A 20,239-nucleotide genomic window follows, 5' to 3' on the forward strand; every position below is an offset into this window, starting at 1 on the left:
CTCACGGACCTGAAGACTGTGACCTGAGCCGAAGTTGAATGCTTAACTGACTGAGTCAACCAGGTGGCTCTGAGAAGGAAACACTTCTTATATCATTCTATGAAGCTTTATAGGTCTTCCTAAGAACAAAAAATTACTAAGCAGTACCTCATAAATGACAGAAAGTCCTCCAGAAACTATTAGGAAATCAAATCAAAGAGCATACCAAAAGGATTATTCACGATGCCCAAGTGAGATTTATCTCAGGAATTCAAGTGTGGTTCAAAAAGAGTATCGATTACTGTACGTATCATGTTAGCCAACGGAAAAAAAGCAACATAGTCATCTTAACTGACAAAGAAAGAATGACAAAATCCAACATCCTTAAATGATAAAAACTCTCAGAACACTCAGAGGATAGACTCAACATGATAAAGGATATTTATGAAAACCCCACAGCTAACTGCATACTCAATGATAAATGACTCATTTTCACATAGGATCAGGAAGAAGATAAGGATGCACGTTATTTACCTCTGTGTTTGAACACTATACCAAACTTCTAGCCAGTTACTGGACTCTACCCCATAAAACTGAATACATCCAAATTGGAAAGGAAGATGTAAAACTATTCAAAAATGACACAATCCTATATGCAAAAAAACCCCTACATATAATAAGGTAGTAGAACTAAAAATCAAACAGACAAAGTAACGGAGTACAGATCAACAAGCAAAATTAAGCTGTTTCCATATACTAGCAATGAATTATCTGACAAAGAATTTAATCTAGCAATTCCATTTACAACAGCATACAAAGAATAAAATACAATTGATCCTTGAACAACAAAGAAGATAGGGGGTGCTGATCCCCTGTGTCGTCAGAAAGCTGAGTGTAACCCTGTCTCCCAGAAACATAACTATCAATAGCCTACTGCTGACCATAAGCCTAACCAATAACATAAACCAGAATATCAATAACATAAAGTCAATTAACACATATTTGGTATGCTATATATACCACATTCTTAAATGTTAAAATCATAAGAGAAAATACATTCACCATACTGTATTGATCAAAACAATCTATGTGGGGGCGCCTGGGTAGCTCAGTCAGTTTAAGAGTCCGACCTCAGCTCAGGTCATGATCTCCCAATTCATGGGTTCAAGCCCCACATCAGGCTCTGTGTTGACAGCTCAGAGCCTGAAGCCTGCTTCAGATTCTGTGTCTCCCTCTCTCTGCACACTCTGTCTCTCAAAAATAAATAAATGTTAAAAAAAAAATTTTTTTTTAAATAAAATACCTATGTGTATGTGGACATAGTTCAAACCTATGTTGTTCAAGGATCAACTGTACTTAAGAATGAATCTAATAAAAGAGGAAAAAGACTTGTATACTGAAAACTACAAAACATTGCTGAAAGAAATTATAGTTTAAATAAATGGAAAGACATCCCATGTTCATGGATAAGAAGACTTAACATGTTAAGATGTTAAATACTACCCAAAGTGATATACAGATTCAATACAATCCCTTCAAAATTCCAAGAGCCTTTTTGGTCAGAAATGGAAAAGTCAATCCTCAAATTCATAGGGAACTGCAAGGAGTTGTGAAAAGCCAAAACGATTTTCAAAAAGAAAACTGTGAAACCTACAAGAAAATAAAAGTAATTAGAACAGTATGGTATTAGCATATAGACCAATGGAATAGAACAGAACACCTAGATATAAACTTTCACATAAATCATCAATTAATTTTCAAGACTCACAAGACAATTCAATGTAGAAAGGATAGTCTTTTCAACAAAAGGTGCTGGGAAAACTGGATATTCACAAATTGAAAAATGAAGATATATATTTACCTTACACCATACACAAAAATCAACCCAAAACTGATCAAAGACCTAAACTCAGGAGATAAATACACAAAACTACACTAAGAAAACACTGGGGAGAATCTTCACAACACTAGATTCGCCAATGGTTTCATCACTAGGACACCAAAAAAACAGGTAACAACCAAAAAAGTAGATAAACTGAAATGCATCAAAATTAACAGTTTTCATGCATCTAAGGATACTTTATTTTTTAAAAATTTTTTAGTGTTTTTATTATTTATTTTTGAGAAAGCGCGCACACGCGCAGGGGAAGGTCAGAGAAAGAGGAAGACACATAATCCAAAGCAGGCTCCAGGCTCCAAGCTGTCAGCACAGAGCCCAATGTGGGGCTCAAACTCATGAACCTGATCATGACCTGAGCCAAAGTCAGATGCTTAACCAACCAAACCACACAGGTGCCCCTATTTATTTTTTTAAAGTAAGCTCTACGCCCAACATAGGGCCTGATCTCATGACTCCTGAGATTACGCCTTACTGATTGAGTGCGCAGGTTCCCCCGAATCTAAGGATACTTTAAAGAAAGCAAAAGAAAACTCATAGAGTTGGAGACAATATATGTAAATTATATATCTGATAAGGGATTAATATCCAGAATGTAAAAAGTACTGCTGTTATTATTTTTTTTTTAATGGGGCAGACAGAGAGGGGAAGAGAGGATCTAAAGTAGGCTCTGTGCTGACAGAGGAGAACCCAATGCAAGGCCTGAACTCACAAACTATCAGGTCAGATCATGACCTGAGCTGAAATCAGATGCTTAACCAACTGAGCCACCAGATGCCCCATAAGTACTACTAAACTTTAAAATCTCCCAAGCAACCCAATTCAAAATGGGCAAAGGTCTTGAATAGACATTTTTTCAAAAAAGATATACAAAAGGTCAATAAGCATACAAAAGGATGCTCAAAGTCATTAGTCATTAGGAAATGCAAAAAAGTACAAATTAAAACCACAGTGAGATATTACTTCACACCTCCTAGGAGGACTAAAAAAAATTTTAGGACAAATAACAAGTGTTGGCAAAGATAGGGAGAAATGGGACTCTTCCTGTACTATGGGTTGAATGTAAAACACTGCAGTTGCTGTAGTAAAGTTTGGCAATAACTCAAAAAATTAGAGAATTACCGTATGACCTAGTAGATCTGCCCCTATGTATATATACAGAAAAACTGAATGCAGGGACTCAAACATATGCTTGTACACCCATGTTCATGGAAACATGATTCACAATATATAGCAAAAAAGTAGAAGCAACTCCAATGTTTATGAATGTAGAAATGAAAACATTAAATGTGGTATACACAAACAATGGGATATTATTTGGTTGTAAAAAGACAACTTTTTACATATGCTATACCATGGATAACCCTCAAAAACACTGTGTTCAGTAATATAAGCCAGACATAGACAAATACTGTGATTCTACTTAAATGAGGTACCTAAAATAGACATATATAGACAAAATGTAGAATACCAAGGGCTTGGAGGAGGGACAGTTATTGTTTAATGTGTACAGTGTTTTCGTTGGGGATAGTGACAAAGTTTTGAATATAGACAGTGGTGATGGTTACACAATATTAAATATTTAATGCCATTGAACTGTACAGTTCCAAATGGTTAAGTTTTATGTTTATATATATTTGTGCCACAATAAAGAAGTTAATTAAAAAAAGAGAAAAAATAAATATATGTGTTAACAGGCATCATACCAAAACTCAAATCAAGTTTAAAAAAAAAAAAAAAAAAAACCCGGAGCACTTGGGTGGCTCAGGCAGTTAAGCAGCAGACTCCTCATGATCTCACGGTTGTGAGATGGAGCCTGAGTCAGGCTCTGCACAGACAGTGTGGAGCCTGCTTGGGATTCTCTTTCTCCCTCTCTTTCTGCCCCTTCCCTGCTCAGGCACACTCTTGCTATCAAAATAAACAAACGAACCAGCATGGATTACTTAACACATGAAAACCTACATAAGAGAAAAATTCTGCCAACAAGAAATGGTGGGATAGAGGCACCTGGTTGGCTCAGTTGGACATTGGTGTGTAGAAATTAGGAAGGAAGGAAGGAAGGAAGGAAGGATGGAAGGAAGGAAGGAAGGAAGGAAGGAAAAATGATGGGATACACCTACCTATCTTCATAAAACATTACCAAAAAAAGCAAAAAATAAAATAAAACATAAAAGCTGTTCATTGAGGAAACAATGAACTACTATTCACCTCTATTACAAAGTTCTGAGGGAAATCTTAGTATCTTACATTCAAACATGAGTACAAAGAAAACAGACATCTCAAGCGTGTAGTAACCCAGAACAGAACATCAGGATTCCTCTTTAGGGAAAACAAAAAGCTACTCTGTGAAGACCGTAAGAATAAATACTCATTAATTTTGGAATGAGAAAAAGAGAAATGAGGGGAAGAATTTTTTTGAGTTATAACCTAAATACAAACTTAGCAATAAACAACTGTACAAATTATGGTTATAAAATTTAAAACAAATAATTTGATAAACTATACATAACACATAGCAAAAACTGGAAAGCAGAAAATGAGAAAAGAAAAATGATGAGATTCCCTCATCTTCTACAGAAGAGAATCTATCATCACTGTATTTTAGAATGAAAAGAAACACACCCACAAACAAAATGAGAGCTAATAACAGATACTAAATTTCAACAAACTTCTGAATAAAATGAAGGGAATACATTTTAAAATGTACAGACTGAGAAAGGTGTAGCTCAGAGTAATTTGTGAGTGAGCTGTAAAGGAGCTAAGTTAACCTTCCCAATGTAAATGGGAAAGATACTGGACTCAGATGGACACCAAGAGGTATGAAGATAAAAACACAGGATTTCAATGAATATTCTTGAAGAATAATTTTATTTGTCAGCCATCAATGGGTCAGAAAAATACAAACAGCCATCCACCAATGCTCTTCCCTGAGTAAAAATTATATAAAGCCATAGCTTTTAAGCAGATACTGGTATCCCCTTTCACTCTCTCTTAGAAATTCCACAAGCAGAGGAGTGCCAGGGTGGTTCAGTTGGTTAAACATCCAACTTCAGCTCAGGATCTCATGGTTCGTGGGTTTGAGTCCCACATCAGGCTTTGTGCTGACAGCTCAGAGCCTGGAGCCTGCTTCAGATTCAGTGTCTCCCTCTCTCTCTCTGCTCCTCCCCCACTCACTCCCTGTTTCTGTCTCTCAAAAATGAATAATCGTTGAAAAAAAATTTTTTTAGAAATCCCACAAGCAGAAAAACTAGTGACTCAAATGAGGAAAGTTCAAGTTGTTTTACCATTGCCACCCTAAAAAATGTCACTAAGCAGGAGACCCATTTGAGACAGCTCTATTGAAAAAATATTTCACAACATCCAAGACTATCTAGACCATTTACCTAGACAACTTTCTTAAATATGAATGGATAAGAAAGTCATATGTGAAGACATCCAACAACATAAAAAAAGAACAGAGCTCATGTTAAGAGTTTCTAAAAAGGCAGGAAGGAACAGAATTCAAATTATAATATGTGACACAGAAGGAAATTTCAGTGCCCACATTACTCAAGTATAGTCATAACCTCACATGCTAGTAGTTGCATGCAATGTCTCATAAAGCAGTAATCCAAATGTGCATACAAGTACATATGCAGAAACTAATAACCATTCGAATAAAGATCAGCATTTCTAAAATTAGTCATCACAACAGGGCTCCTGGGTGGCTCGGTCGATTAAGTAACCAACTCTTGATCTCAGGTCAGGATCTCGGAGTTCATGAGTTTGAGCCCTGCATCAAGTTCCATGTTGACAGTGCAGAGCCTGCTTGGAATCCTCTCTCCCCCTCTCTTTCTGCCCCTCCCCTATTCACGTGTGTGTGCACACTCACTCTCTCTCAAAATAAACTTTAAAAAAAATTAAAATAAAAAAATAAAATTGGTCATCACTAATCCTTTTGAAAATCTAATGACAATTATGTGCATAATACATATCTCAATCAGATGATATTTAAGTCCTAAATCATAGAGAATCTGACTTTTGTCATTGACATGAAAATCTATTCACAAAAATCAGCTCCATTTTAAGATAAAATTATTATATCAATAAGTTGCATACATGTATGCAAACATTCTTCAAATATGGAAAGCATTTAACAATAAATTCCAAAGGAGTGCTAAGATTCTCAAGGGTTTTTTTGATGTCCCTTGACTAAAACATTTCAGAGTGGAAGGGTGTGTAGAGGGAAATATAGAGAGGTTAACTAAGCCAAATCAGAATAGTAACTTTAAATGGTAGAGAGAGTGATTTAAATGCCAAAATATTTGCTTTAACTTTATATACTAGTCTTTGTATTTACTGAAAACCTGATATACACATGGAAAAGTTTCAAAGTTTACATAAGCATAGACAGTAAGAAGGAAGTTTCCCATCTATCCCAGGCAACTTCCCTAAAAGCAAACCTATCAAAATTTCTTGTGTATTTTTTACAAAAAGTTCCAGGCATTTACAAGTAAGAAGTATATGTACATATATGTATATATGGATCCTCTTTTTATAATTGTTTAAATACACACTGGGAGAATACAAGGTGTACTTGAAATCTTCTCTCAATAAAAGATCGATTACCTACACAGTATTTAGTAAAACTATTTCTTACATACTATTCCACTTGAGCAAAACTCAACTACTTCAGTCCTTCTCACAGCTACACAGCATTCTATTATATGAATTTCCCACAACTTATCTAAGTAGTCCTACAGTGACAGACATTCCTCATGTGCTAGCACAGTCAATGCTGCAACAAACATCTTAATGTACTTGTATTTACAAAATAAATTACCAGAAATAGAACTCTGTATTGCTTGCCATAAGTTATACCATACTCTGGTCAATACAGTGCATTATTAAACATAATGGGAATTACCCAATACATGAAAATTCTATTACATTATTTGAACTTGTATTTAATTACAAAGATAAGCATTTTTCAAATATTTGCAAATACTTTTCTACCTATTTCAATCCATTTGTCACCTGTGTCTATTTTCTTCTTGGATTCCGGCACAAGAATTATAATACAAACAATGAAAAGAGCAGCAGCCAATCCAATTAGTATGGGTGAAGTGTGTGTGTGTGTGTGTGTGTGTGTGTGTGTGTGCCTGTCTGTCTCTGAGGTGGACAAAGTAACGTCAAAAACTTACTCTAGATGGAATGAAAAAAACTCAGGTAAGACTGTATGAAACTAACCAACCCTAGACACTTTAAAATTCATTATATTTAGTGCTCAAATGTTAAAATCTCAAAACGTAAAAATTTCTGATCATTCTAAATTTGTGGTAGATTCAAAAATAAAGCAGTAACAAACACAGAAACACCCAATTAAAATAACCCTTAGGAGACACTTATTTTATGTTAATCTTTTATAAATATCTTAAGTTTTCAAACTGTATCACAAATTATGCCACAATTTTTAATTATTCCCTTCCCAGGTTACTTCAAATTCTTGCTAGGGAAGAATGCTAAAACATGAACAGATGACATTTTCAATTATCAATTTGATAAGTTTCAGTTTCAATAAAGAATAATACTCCACTATTCCTAGCTACTTAATCTGTATTACTTAATATATCATTGTTCTCATATTTTCCTACTCTTGATGTGAACAAAATAAAAATTTTATGTCTATTAAAATGAGTAACATTTTCAGAAAATTATGAAAGAAAAGTTCCCTTTATTCTGAAATGGAAAGTGCTTCATTAATTTACTAAAATGACAGTAATATATAAATATACATTATTAAATATGGGAAGTAAAAAAAAAAGTAGTAAAAAATTACCACAACCAATCTAAGAATTAAGGTCTCAAGGCACACAATTATCAAAAATTTGAAAATCTTTATACAAAAAGTTTATGAATATGTGCAGTAATCATCAAATCTAATAGAAGGAAGAGAAATATAATGAACAAAAGTAAGTATAATGGGAGAAATGGCTATTATAATAGCAATAACAAATACAACTTAAATTCCTAAAAATAAGCTTAACACAAAATTTATATACAAATAACTTTACATTTTTGAATGATACAAAAGAGAACGAACAGTGCAAGCTCTGAGTAGGAAGACCATTTCGATTCTTTTCAAATTAATCATTATTACAATTAATATGCCAACATTTTTAAATAAGAATGCTAAAATTTACATGAAAAAATATATAAAAAGAACCAGCCCTGCCAGACATGAATATCACCAGGGGAAAAAAAAGGGTAAGACATTAGTATAAACCCAGGATCAGCAAATGTTTTCTTGAAGGACCAGAGAGTCAACAGTTCAAGATTGCAAGTGATAAGGTCTCTGCTACAAGTACTGTACTCTACCACTACAATATGGAAGTAGCAACAGGCAATATGCACAAGAATCAACAAGCTTATGGTGCAAAAAAAACTTTATTTACAAAATGAAGTGGCTGGCCTGAAAGCCTTCAATTTACTAATCCATGGTATACTGATCATGACTACATATACTACTGGTCAGTCTACAGACTCCAGAAATAAAAACAGTCAAAATAAAAGTGGTATCTCAGTTCAGTAAGGAATAAAAGAATTGCTGAACAAGTGGAAAGGAGACAACTACGTAACAAAAAAATGGGGTAATAAGTTAAGATGCAGGACACCCTGAACCAAGAAAAATTCCAACTCAAAGACTAAAATATAAAATTGAAACAGAAAATGTACAGAAAGGAACTAAAGGAGAGTTTTCTTATAACCTGGGAGTGGAAAAGGCATTTCAAACCATAAGAAAAAAAATCCACAAGCAATAAAAAAATTAAACCACAAGTTTGAAAACCACAAATGTGAATCTGAACAGCAAAAACCACCTTAACCAAAGCAAAAAATATCAAAGTAGAATACAGTTATAACTCTTAACATAGACACAAGTCCAATGTCACTAATATAGAAAAGTCTCCTACAAAAAAGAACAAGAAAACCACTACTACATGGCAAAGAATATCAACGGACATTCCCAGTAAAGGAAACAAAAGTGGCTCTTAAACACAAGACTTGAAATGTGCTTCATATAAACTAAATGCAAATTTAAAATAGCAATGATACCACTTTTCACCCATCTGTTTAGCAAACATCAAGTGTAAGGACACAGCGTATTGAGGAAGATGAGGGAAAAGAGGCTTTATCACACCATTATATACCACAAGTAAACCACAGAGATGCTTTAACCTAAAAATTCTACTTAAAAGGTTTATCCTACAAAATAATTTTACACATGAATGAAATGAGTATGTTAGAACTTACTGATTTTAGCATTGTTTATAATAGAAAAGAATGGGAAAAAATAATGCCTATGAACAGGAACTGGTTAAATAAATTACCATACATGCATATATTTAAACACTATGCCCTCTTTTAAAAATGGTTTTATTTATTGATATGCAATAATCTTCAGGATAAATTAAGTGAAAAAAGCCAAGTCCATTTAGTATGCAACATTTGTAATAAAGGGGGGGAAAAAAAAAGCTTACAATTAGCTATTTACACAGAAAATCTCTGATGCACCTGAGAAGATAAGAACTGCATGCCTAGAATGTAGGGACAGGCGTGGGGGGAAGGGTTGAGATATAACATACACTTTACTATTTATTTTTTGGATTTTGAACCATGCTGATATATGCCTATTCAAATAACTGAATTAAAAAAGAAAACAGTATAATAGAAAACTATGAATACAACATACAGAAGGGTTTACTGTATCAACAAATAGGCAAATATCTCTTAATAAACCAAGATGGTTTCATGAAGACCCTCCAAATGACTCTCATTTCCTTCAATTCTCCCTATAATAGAGTCAGACATAGATTCTGAAGCCAGACTCCATAGATTCCATGACCAACTTTCACTATGTCTCTGTTTCTTTAGCTATAAAATGGGGATAACAGAACTTACCTCTTAGGGGAATAAAACACTTAGAACAAATAATTAAGAAGCACTTAATGAATGAGTTGTTAATATTACCTGTGCTGCAGCCCATATGCAATCAATATGCTGAGTACTCAGTCTCCCTTCTGCTGCCAAGAAGTTCAAAATCACTTGGCACTGTTTGATAATCTGGGGGGGGAAAAAAACTTATTATAGTCAATTTTCTAAAGTATTCTTCTTTTACTAGAGCAGAGAAGTCATGTAATTGTCCACAAACCTCAATATGTAAATTTGGTCCAAATATATGCTCTACCACATTGTTGCTTATTAGCCAGTCTGCAAGTTCTTTTGCAATGGACCTAAAGTCAAATAATCAAAATAGTTAGTGATTTAAAAAATTATTAATATCATTCTTTCCCAAGTCTAAAATGCAGATCAGCTGAACGCCTAATTTTTTTTAAAAGTGAGTTTTGTTGTTGTTGTTTTTGTTTTTGGCTCCACGCCAGTGTGGGGCTTGAGCTCATGACCCTGAGATCAAGAGTCACATGCTCCACTGTCTGAGCCAGCAAGGCACCCACAAACCTAACTTTGTGCACATACAAATTATAAAGAAATGATTATATACAATTAACTGGTTAGAGTACCACAAAGAATAACCAAAAGAAATGGTAATACTGCCTGAATTTATAAACAAGCAAAACAAACCTGAAAAGATAACAGCTCACAACAGTTATACAAGTGGAAATACCAAGCATAACAATAAGCAATTTATTTTCTTACTCAAAGACTTGACTTCTACTTTTTAATTTCCATAGTAGGCACCCAAGCATTCAGAGAAGGTTTCCCAATATGCCCCCTACAGTAAGGTAACATTAGGAAAACAGGTTACTAAAAGGGTAAAAGGAAAAAACAAAATTATCTAAAAGCCAAACTAAAAGTCTCCTGCCTGATATTAATAAAGATTATTGTTCCTTAAATATATCAATTGATCATTCAGAATAAACTATATTTACCAAAATCTCATTGCAAACCATGAACATTTTATAACAGTTCCAGATTACTCTTGATTTTTTTTAACGTTTGTTTGTTTATTTAGACAGAGAGCATGTGTGCACGTATATGAGCAGGGGAGAGGGGCAGAAGGGGAGTAGAGAGAGAGAAACAGGGAGAGAGAATCCCAAGCAGGCTCCATGCTCAGCACAGAGCCCCAACATGGGGCTCAATCTCAGAACTAGGAGATCACGACTGGAGCTGAAATCAACAGTCAGAGGCTTAACTGACTGAGCCACCCAGGCACCCCTCATTTTTTAAGAAGAGCCATCAAGTCTCCTTTAGAATAGAAGTTAACCTATTATATTAGTTCTACCAATAAGGTAGTATGAGAGTTTATCAGTTAATTGTCTTTTACACCTTTGAGATATACATGACATATAATACACTGAAGACATTTACTTTTTTTTTTTTAACATTATTTTTGAGACAGAGAGAGACAGAGCATGAACGGGGGAGGGTCAGAGAGAGAGTGAGACACAGAATCCGAAACAGGCTCCAGGCTCTGAGCTGTCAGCACAGAGCCCGACGCGGGGCTCGAACTCATGGACCACGAGATCATGACCTGAGCTGAAGTCGGCCGCCTAACCGACTGAGCCACCCAGGTGCCTCTGAAGACATTTAAAGTATACAGTTTCATGAATTTAAGCTTAAGAATATTCTATGAATTCATCACCACCATCAGGATGATAAACACATATACTAACCCAAAAACATTCTTTATTCCCCTCTGTCATCTGCCCCTTCTCCAGCCTCCACAACCACACTCCCCATACTCTGCTTTATTATAGTTTTCATTTCTGGAATTTTATGTGTAAAAAAAGATACATTAAGTAATTTTTTTTTAATCTGGCCTCTTTCACTCACCATTTTTTTCATTTAGCAATATCCCATTGGTTTATTCTAGTTCAACAATTATGAATAAAGCTAATATAAACACCTATGCAGGTTTTTGCGTAGACCTAAGTTTTCAACTCCTCTGGGTCAATATCAGAAAACACAACTGCTAGATAATTGGTTAAGAGTATGTTGAATTTTGTAAGAAACTACCAAACTGCCTGCCAAAGTGGAGTGTACTCCTACCAGCAACAGATGAGAGTTCTTATTGCTCCAAAACCTTGTCAGCATTTGGTGTTATCAGGATTCTAAATTTTGACTGTTCTAAGAGATGTGCAGTAGAATCTCACTGATAGTTTAATTTGCATTTCCTTCATGAAAGAGGATATAGGGCATCTTTTCGTGTGCATATTTGTCATTTCTGTATCTTCTGATTCAGGCTTGAAGGGTGATAAAATCTTTGGTATATTTTTTAGTCAGAGTGCCCAAGGTACTTACTGTTAAATTTCAAGATTCTCTGAATATTTTGGATAGCAGTCCTTTATCAGACATGTCTTTTGCAAATTTTTTTTCCAGCTTGTGGCTATCTTCTTATTCTCTTTATATTACCTTCCACAGAGCACAAGTTTTTAATTTTAATAAACTCCACCTTGCCAATTCTTTCTTTGGTGGATCACGGTGTTATATCCAAAAGGTCACTGCCATACTCAAAGTCATCTAGGTTTTCTCCTATATTCTAGAAGATTTTATAAAATACAAAATTTTATATTTTTGTATTTTATGTTTATGTGTGTGACACATTTTAAGTTAATTTTTGAGTAGTGTATGTGGTCTGTGTCTGGATTCTTTCTTTTGTACATAGTTGTCCAATTGTTTCAGTGCCATTTGTTGGAAAGACTATTTTTGCTCCATGGTACTGCCTTTGCTCCTCTGTCAATGGACTATATTTATATGGTCTATTTCTGAGCTCTCTATTCTGTTCCATTCATCTATTTGTCACCAGTACCACACTGTCGTGACTGCAATTTTAAAGTCTTGAGGGTGGGTATCATCAGTCTGCCAACTTTGTTCTTTTCAATATTGTCTTAGCAATTATGGGTATTTTGTCTCTCTATATAAACTTTATAGAGTCATTTTGTTGATATCCACAAAATAACCTGCTGGGATTTGGCTGAGGTTATACTGAATCTATAGATCAAGTTGGGAAGAACTGTTATCTTTACAATTTTACATGTTCTATTCATAAACATGGAGTATCTCTCCATTTATTTAGTTCTTTGGTATCTTTTGTCAGAGTTTTGTAATTTTCCTCACATAAATCTAATAAGATATGAACAGGGTCTATATCTAAGTATTTCATATGTTGTGCTAATGTAAATGAAATTATATTTTAAATTTCAAATTTCATGTGTTCAGTACTGATATATAGAAAAGCAACTGAGTTTTCTTTATTAACTTTGTATCCTGCAACCTTGCTGTACCTTTGCTCACTCACTAGGTTCCACAAGTGTCAATTCTCCCAGATTTTCTATATAGAAGATCATGTCATCACCAATCAAAGACCGATTTCTTCCTTCCCAATCTATATACATTTTATTCTCTTTCCTTGCCTTACTACACTAGGTAGGCCTTTTGAGTAGAGTGTTGAAAGACAGTGGTAAGAGAACAGACTTTCCTTTTTCCTGATTTCAGTGGAAAGCTTTGTGTTTCTCACTATTAATACAAAGTTACCTGTAGCTTTTTTGTAAATGTTCTTTACCAAGCTGAGGAAGTTCTCTACTCCTAGTTTACTGAGTTTTATCTTAAGTATTCAATTTTGTCAAATACTTTTTCTTTATATACATATGATCATGTGATTTTTCTTTCAACCTGTTGATGTGACAGATTACATGAAATGAACCAGATTTGCATACCTGGGGTATAACTCACTTGGTTGCAGCATGTAATTCTTTTTGTACATTGATGGACTTGATTTGCTAATATTTTATGAAGATTTCTACATTTATGTTCATGAGAAATACTGGTCTGTAGTTTTTACATGTCTTTGGTTTTGGTATTGGGGGAGGGTGTTTTGTTTTTTTTTGTTTTTGTTGTTTTTTTTTTGAGAGAGAGTGCATGCACACAGGCATATAAGCTGAGGAGGGGCAAAAGGAGAGGGAGAGAGACAATCTCAAGCAGGCTCCACACCTAGCACAGAGCCCAATGAGGAGCTCAAACTCACAACCATGAGATCATGACCTGAGTGGAAAACAAGATTCAGATGCTTAACCAACTGAGCTACCAAGTCGCCCCTAGGGTAATTTCTTCCTTAAATTTCTTATCTTTTTTTTTTTTTTTTAATGTTTATTTTTGAGAGAAAGAGAGACAGACAGAACATGAGTGGGGTAGAGGCTGAAGGAGAGGGAGACACAGAATCCGAAGCAGGCTCTAGGCTCTGAACTGTTAGCACAGAGCCCAACATGGGGCTTGAACTCACAGACCACAAAATCATGACCTGAGCTGAAGTCTGACACTTAACGAACTGAGCAACCCAGGCACCCCTTAAATTTCTTCTTTTAATATTTGGAAGAATTCACCAGTGACGACATCTGGGCCTGGTGCTTTGTTTTGGAAAGTCAATAATTTTTCATTCAATTTCATTGATACAGGCTTCTTCAGATTGCCTATTTCTTCAAAAACCTTTTTAAATGGCTATTACAGAACATTTAATGAAAAAAGTAGTGGGGTGCCTGGGTGGTTCAGCTGGTTGAGTGTCTGACTTTGGCTCAGGTCACGGTTTCACGATTGACGAGTTCAAGATGCACATCAGGCTCGCTGTTGTCAGTGTAGAGCCCACTTCAGATCTTCTGTCTCCCTCTCTCTCTCTGCCTCTCCCACACTCACATTCTCTCAAAATAAAATTTAAAACAACATTTAAAAAGAAAAAGAAAGGGCGCCTGGGTGGCTCAGTTGGTTAAGCATCCAACTTTGGCTCATGTCATGATCTCACGGTTCGTGAGTTCGAGCCCCACATCAGGCTCTGTGCTGACAGCTTCAGATTCCGTGTCTCCCTCTCTCTCTGCTCCTCCTCTAGTCACGCTATGTCTGTGTCTCTCAAAAATAAATATATGTTAAAAAAATAATCAAAAAAGAAAAAGAAAAGAGGCACCTTGGCTTAGTTGGTTAAGCATCCGACTTTGGCTCAGGTCATGACCTTGCGGTCCGTGAGTTTGAGCCCCGTGTTGGGCTCTGTGCTGACAGCTCAGAGCCTGGAGCCTGCTTCAGATTCTGTGACTCCCTCTCTCTCTGCTTCTCCCCTGGCTCATGCTCTATCTCTGTCTCTCAAAAAATAAACATTTAAAAAAAATTTTTAAATAAAAAATAGAAAGAAAGAAGAAAAAAGTAGGTGTACCTGGGTGACTCAGTCAGTTAAGTGTCTGACTCTTAGTTTTGGTTCAGGTCACCATCTCATAGTTTGTGAGATCGAGCCCCACGTTGGGCTCTGCGCTGTCAGCACAGAATCTTGGGATTTTCTCTCTCTCTCTCTCTCTCTCTGCCCGTTCCCTGATCGTGCTCTCTCAAATAAATAAACATTTAAAAATTATATAAAAGAATAAAAAAGTAGTTACAGATATATTCTGAGTAGAAGAAAATAGGTTTCAAAATAGGACTTGCCATATGAGCTCCCAACATGTTCCATCCACATGAATTATACATAGAAAAACTGAAAAGGTGAAATAATTTTTTTTCTTGTTTATCCACAGAATTAAATTTAAAAAGCCATTTAAGTCTAAGGATACCCAGGGACTTTTCTAATTATTCAGAATTGTAGCTATAACTGAGCCAAGTATGAAACTGAACAACATTATCAGTGACAACTTTTCAGGGCTCTGGAAACCTACATATAACCAGACTCACAGAAGGAGGAGGAGGAAAAAAAAAAAGCTGAAGAAATAATGGCCAAAATATCCTACTTTAATGAAAAATGTTTATCTACACATCCAGGAATCACAACAAACTCCAACTAAGATACACACAAGGAGATCCACAGCTAGACTCATCATAATGAAATTGTTAAAAGCCAAAGATAAAGAGCAAAATCTTGAAATCAGCAAAAGAAAATGAAACATATGTGTACAAAGGAACCACAGTAAGATTAACAGCTAACTTACCAGAAACAAAGGAACAGACCTATACTGGAACAATGTTTCCATATTTTACTAAAATTCCATTATTACTAATTGGAAGGAGACAGTAACTAATATGCATACTATAACCCATAATGCAGCCACTAAAAAAGTAATTTTTGAAGTATTAAAAAAAAAAAATCAATGGATTAAAATGGTATACAAGAATAAAGGCAATAAAGGAGAAACAGAAAATCAAAACAGAAGGCATACATAAAACCAACAGCAAAATAGGAGTAAATCCAACTACACAATGATATTAAGAGTAAATGGATTAAATACTACAATCAAAAGGCAGAGATTAGAGCACCTGGCTGGCTCAGTGGGTAGAACATGCAACTGATCATAAAACATGATCTCAGGGTCGAGAGTTCAAGCCCCACAATGGGCACAGAGACTACTTTAAGGGGGCGGGGAACAGGGATTATGGGATTATATTTGGGGAGGGGAGAGTTAAATCCAACTATATGCTGAGATAAATACTTTAGATCCAAAAACACAAACAGGAGCACCTGGGTGGCTCATCAGTTGAGAGTCCAACTCCAGATTTTGGCCCCAGTCATGATCCCAGGGTCATGTGATGGAGGCCCATGTTGAGCTCTGTGCTAAGCATGGAGCCTACTTAAGATTCTCTTTCTCTCCCTCTGCCCCCCTCCCTCACTTGTGCTCTCGCTCCCTCTCGCTCTTAAAACAAACAAACAAACAAAAAAACAAATTAAAAGTTAAAAGCATGGAAAAAGATATACCATGAAAACAAAGTTGCAGTGGCTATAGTAACTCAGACAAAATAAACATTAAGCCAAAAAATGTGGGGATTGCTTTTTAATGTTTATTTTTGAGAGAGTAAGCGAGAAGGGGCAGAGGGAGACAGACAGAAGCTCTGAAGTAGAGCTTGAACCCATGAATCATGACACCATGACCTGAGCCAAAGTTGGACACTTAACCAGCTAAGCCACCCAGGACCTCTAAGCCAAAAATAGCTTTATATATGGGTCTTTTTATAATGATAAAAGAATGAAATTATCAGGAACATAACAATTATAAACATATATGGGACTAAAAACAAACACACAAAAAAAACCACAACTCCCAAAATATATGAAATAAAAAGCAACAGAAATAAACGGAGAAGAAAACAAACAATACAGCCAATTCTTGTTACTCTCTATGGCAGTTACAATCTATAAAGCCAGACTAAACTAGCTAATACTGAACCCTTGAATTCTTTTTTAAATTACTGTCACCTACCACTTTAATTGGTAAGAACGTATCATTAGTATCAAGTGTATCCTAAAGTGGATTCTCTTTAGAAGCAATAATGTGACTTGCCATCTGACTTTGATGGAAGACAGTAGGCTTGATTAAACACAAATCTTATATGATCTAGGTATACAAGATGTTCTACAATCCATATGAAGAACTCAGATACTTCACAGAACTAAAATTTGTTTGGAAGCTCCCACTTCAATATGGGCCACGCAAGGGAAATTTTTTTCCCTCATGTAAAAATGCCACCATAGACCAGTAGTATCCTTTCCTCAACCCTACTCCCTATGGAAAAACAGACATGGATCTCATTTGGTACTACAAAGATCTCTCAGTGTTGCTTTTTTTTTTTAATTTGGTCCTCTTGATTTACATTCAGATCATGTTCTCACAGTTCATGAGTTCGAGCCCGCATCTGGCTTGGCACTGACAGTGCAGAGTATGCTTGGAATTCTCTCTCTCCCTTTAACCCATCGTGCTTTCTGAGTATCTCTCTCAAAATAAATAAATAAACTTAAAAAAAATTAAAATTAAAAAAAGACAAAAGTATATTAGTGAGGCTAAGAATAAGACTAGGAATTGATTACAAATTGGTAAAAGGGGTTTTTCTAAAGTGATAGAAATGTTCTAAAATTGGACTGTGATGATTTTCACACAGCCCTGCCAATCTCCTAAAATTCACTGTAAATACAGGTGAATTTTATGATAGGTACAGTATCTATACCTTAATAAATCTGCTAAAAAAGAGAGACACAATTCATAGGCTGCAACAGTATTTATCACCTTTTCTCTATTTGTTCCAATTTTCCCACATTGTAAGAACCCTTCTCTTCCCAATTTTAACTATTTCTACCTACTATTACTCAAAATTTTGACTCTCCTCCCTCTTTTCTTAATCATGCCTTTAGGACACATATTCCTTATACTTTTTTTTAATGGAACTCCTTATTCTCTATGCACTGTTTTAGCAACATAAGGATCTAGCTTGTATGGACATGTGAAGTTACTGCACTGATGATTTTAGGATTTTTTTTTTTTTTGCAGAGTGGGGGTGATTACTGCCTCGGCAAATTTAACATTCTCCTAGTCTGTCTTATGGAGTAGAGAGGTGAGAGAAGGGCAAACTAAGGGGTTAAAATCCAAAGGTGTAGTTTTACTACTGGATATAATCTATGTAATATCCTGACAGTGGAAAATAGTACTCCTAGTATGACCCAGAATTTATACAGCTATGACCTATTCTGGGCAACATTATTTTAAGGAAATTACTGACAAAGAATGTTGCCAGAGATGGGAGAGTGGTCTGGTAATAAATCTAAACACCCTATCATGTTGGAAGAATAAGAACTTTTTAGCCTGGAGAAGAAAAAGAGTCAAAAGACATCATCTCTGGTTTTCAAATTCACGAAGGGTTCGGTTCAACTGAGGTTAATTCCATAGGGCAGAACTAAAATCAATGCATAAAAGTTACTTACTTAGTAAAGCAAAAATATAAGTCATTCATATAATTATGACTTTTCTAACACCTTAAAACTATACAGGTCGGGATACCTGGCAGGCTCAGTTGGTCCGACTTCAGCTCAGGTCACGATCTCATAGTTTCTAAGTTCAAGCCCTGCACTGGGCTCTGTGTTGGCAGCTCAGAGCCTGAAGCCTGCTTCAGATTCTGTGTTTCCCTCTCTGCCCTTCTCTCTCTCTCTCCCTCTCTCAAAAATAAACAAACATTGGGGAGCCTGGGTGGCGCAGTCGGTTAAGTGTCCGACTTCAGCCAGGTCATGATCTCGCGGTCCGGGAGTTCGAGCCCCGCGTCGGGCTCTGGGCTGATGGCTCAGAGCCTGGAGCCTGTTTCTGATTCTGTGTCTCCCTCTCTCTCTGCCCCTCCCCCGTTCATGCTCTGTCTCTCTCTGTCCCAAAAATAAATAAACGTTGAAAAAAAAAAATTTTTTTTTAAATAAAAATAAAAAAATAAACAAACATTAAAAAAACAAAAACAAACGAACAAAAAACTATACAGGTATTTTCAAGCAAAAGATATTACCACTCAATTGAGATTTTAAAATGGATTTGTATACTGGACAAACACCTAAATGGGATATTGGAATAAATAAATATTTCTAAGATACTGAAAAGCACTAAGCTGTAACAACTACTTCTTTTCACACATGAGCATCATTAACTTGGTTTTTCCTCATAAAATGTGTTGAATGAGGTCTTTTCTTTATCTGCATCAAGTGTGCTTTCTGAAAACTATCAGTACCATATTCTATTTTTTTTAATGTTTATTTATTTATTTTGAGAGAGAGACCAACCATGAGCAGGGGAGAGGGAGAGAGAGAAGGAGAGAAAGAATCCCAAGCAGGGTCCACACTGTCAGCACAGAGCCCAATGTGGGGCTCAATGTCACAACTGTAAGAACATGACCTGAGCCAAAATCAAGAGTCAGATGCTTAACCGACTGAGCCAGCCAGGTGCCCCCCGATATTCTTTATTACTGAATTTTCCTTTATAAATAGTACACCTTTGCATTTTGTGCCACTAAAACTATGTGTTGGTATATCCTTTTAAAAAAGAGAATTGTTTCGGGGCGCCTGGGTGGCGCAGTCAGTTAAGCGTCCGACTTCAGCCAGGTCACGATCTCGCGGTCCGTGAGTTCGAGCCCCGCGTCGGGCTCTGGGCTGATGGCTCAGGGCCTGGAGCCTGTTTCCGATTCTGTGTCTCCCTCTCTCTCTGCCCCTCCCCCGTTCATGCTCTGTCTCTCTCTGTCCCAAAAATAAATAAACATTGAAAAAAAAAAAAAAAAAAAAAGAGAATTGTTTCAATATATTGTTCCGAAAACTTATTAATCAAGTCACAAGGCAAAGAATTCCTACCAAACACTTCCAAACTAATAAAGTCACAATTATATATACCATATAAGCAGCTGCACAATAAGTTAATATACTTATATATAAACTGACGTTCCTACTTACGTTTCTGTGTCTGATACCAAGGATTCATTATTGCATACATCATTGAAGGTATGAAGCTGATTCTATAATTAAAGAAATTTAAAGTTTTTTTTACAAAATTTTTCTAGTATGTTACCAACTGCCAAGAAACATGGTTATATATATATTAGTCAATAACCAAATCA

The 20,239-nt window shown here is 35.7% G+C and overlaps 1 protein-coding gene across 11 annotated transcripts in view; it reads right to left on the minus strand.

The window, feature by feature from the left end:
* The window catches only part of USP34 (ubiquitin specific peptidase 34), a 252,897-nt gene that overhangs the window by 147,545 nt on the left and 85,113 nt on the right, over positions 1-20,239 (minus strand). For all 11 annotated transcript variants that reach the window (XM_045446153.1, XM_045446155.1, XM_045446151.1 and 8 more), the window contains 3 exons: positions 20,076-20,137; positions 10,065-10,146; positions 9,884-9,976 (listed from right to left, as the gene is read on the minus strand). In XM_045446153.1, coding sequence (XP_045302109.1) covers positions 9,884-9,976; positions 10,065-10,146; positions 20,076-20,137 — 237 coding nt within the window. The remainder of the gene's footprint in view (positions 1-9,883; positions 9,977-10,064; positions 10,147-20,075; positions 20,138-20,239) is intronic.

This window comes from Leopardus geoffroyi, chromosome A3, assembly GCF_018350155.1.
Source record: "Leopardus geoffroyi isolate Oge1 chromosome A3, O.geoffroyi_Oge1_pat1.0, whole genome shotgun sequence".
NCBI classification, from domain to species: Eukaryota; Metazoa; Chordata; class Mammalia; order Carnivora; family Felidae; genus Leopardus; species Leopardus geoffroyi.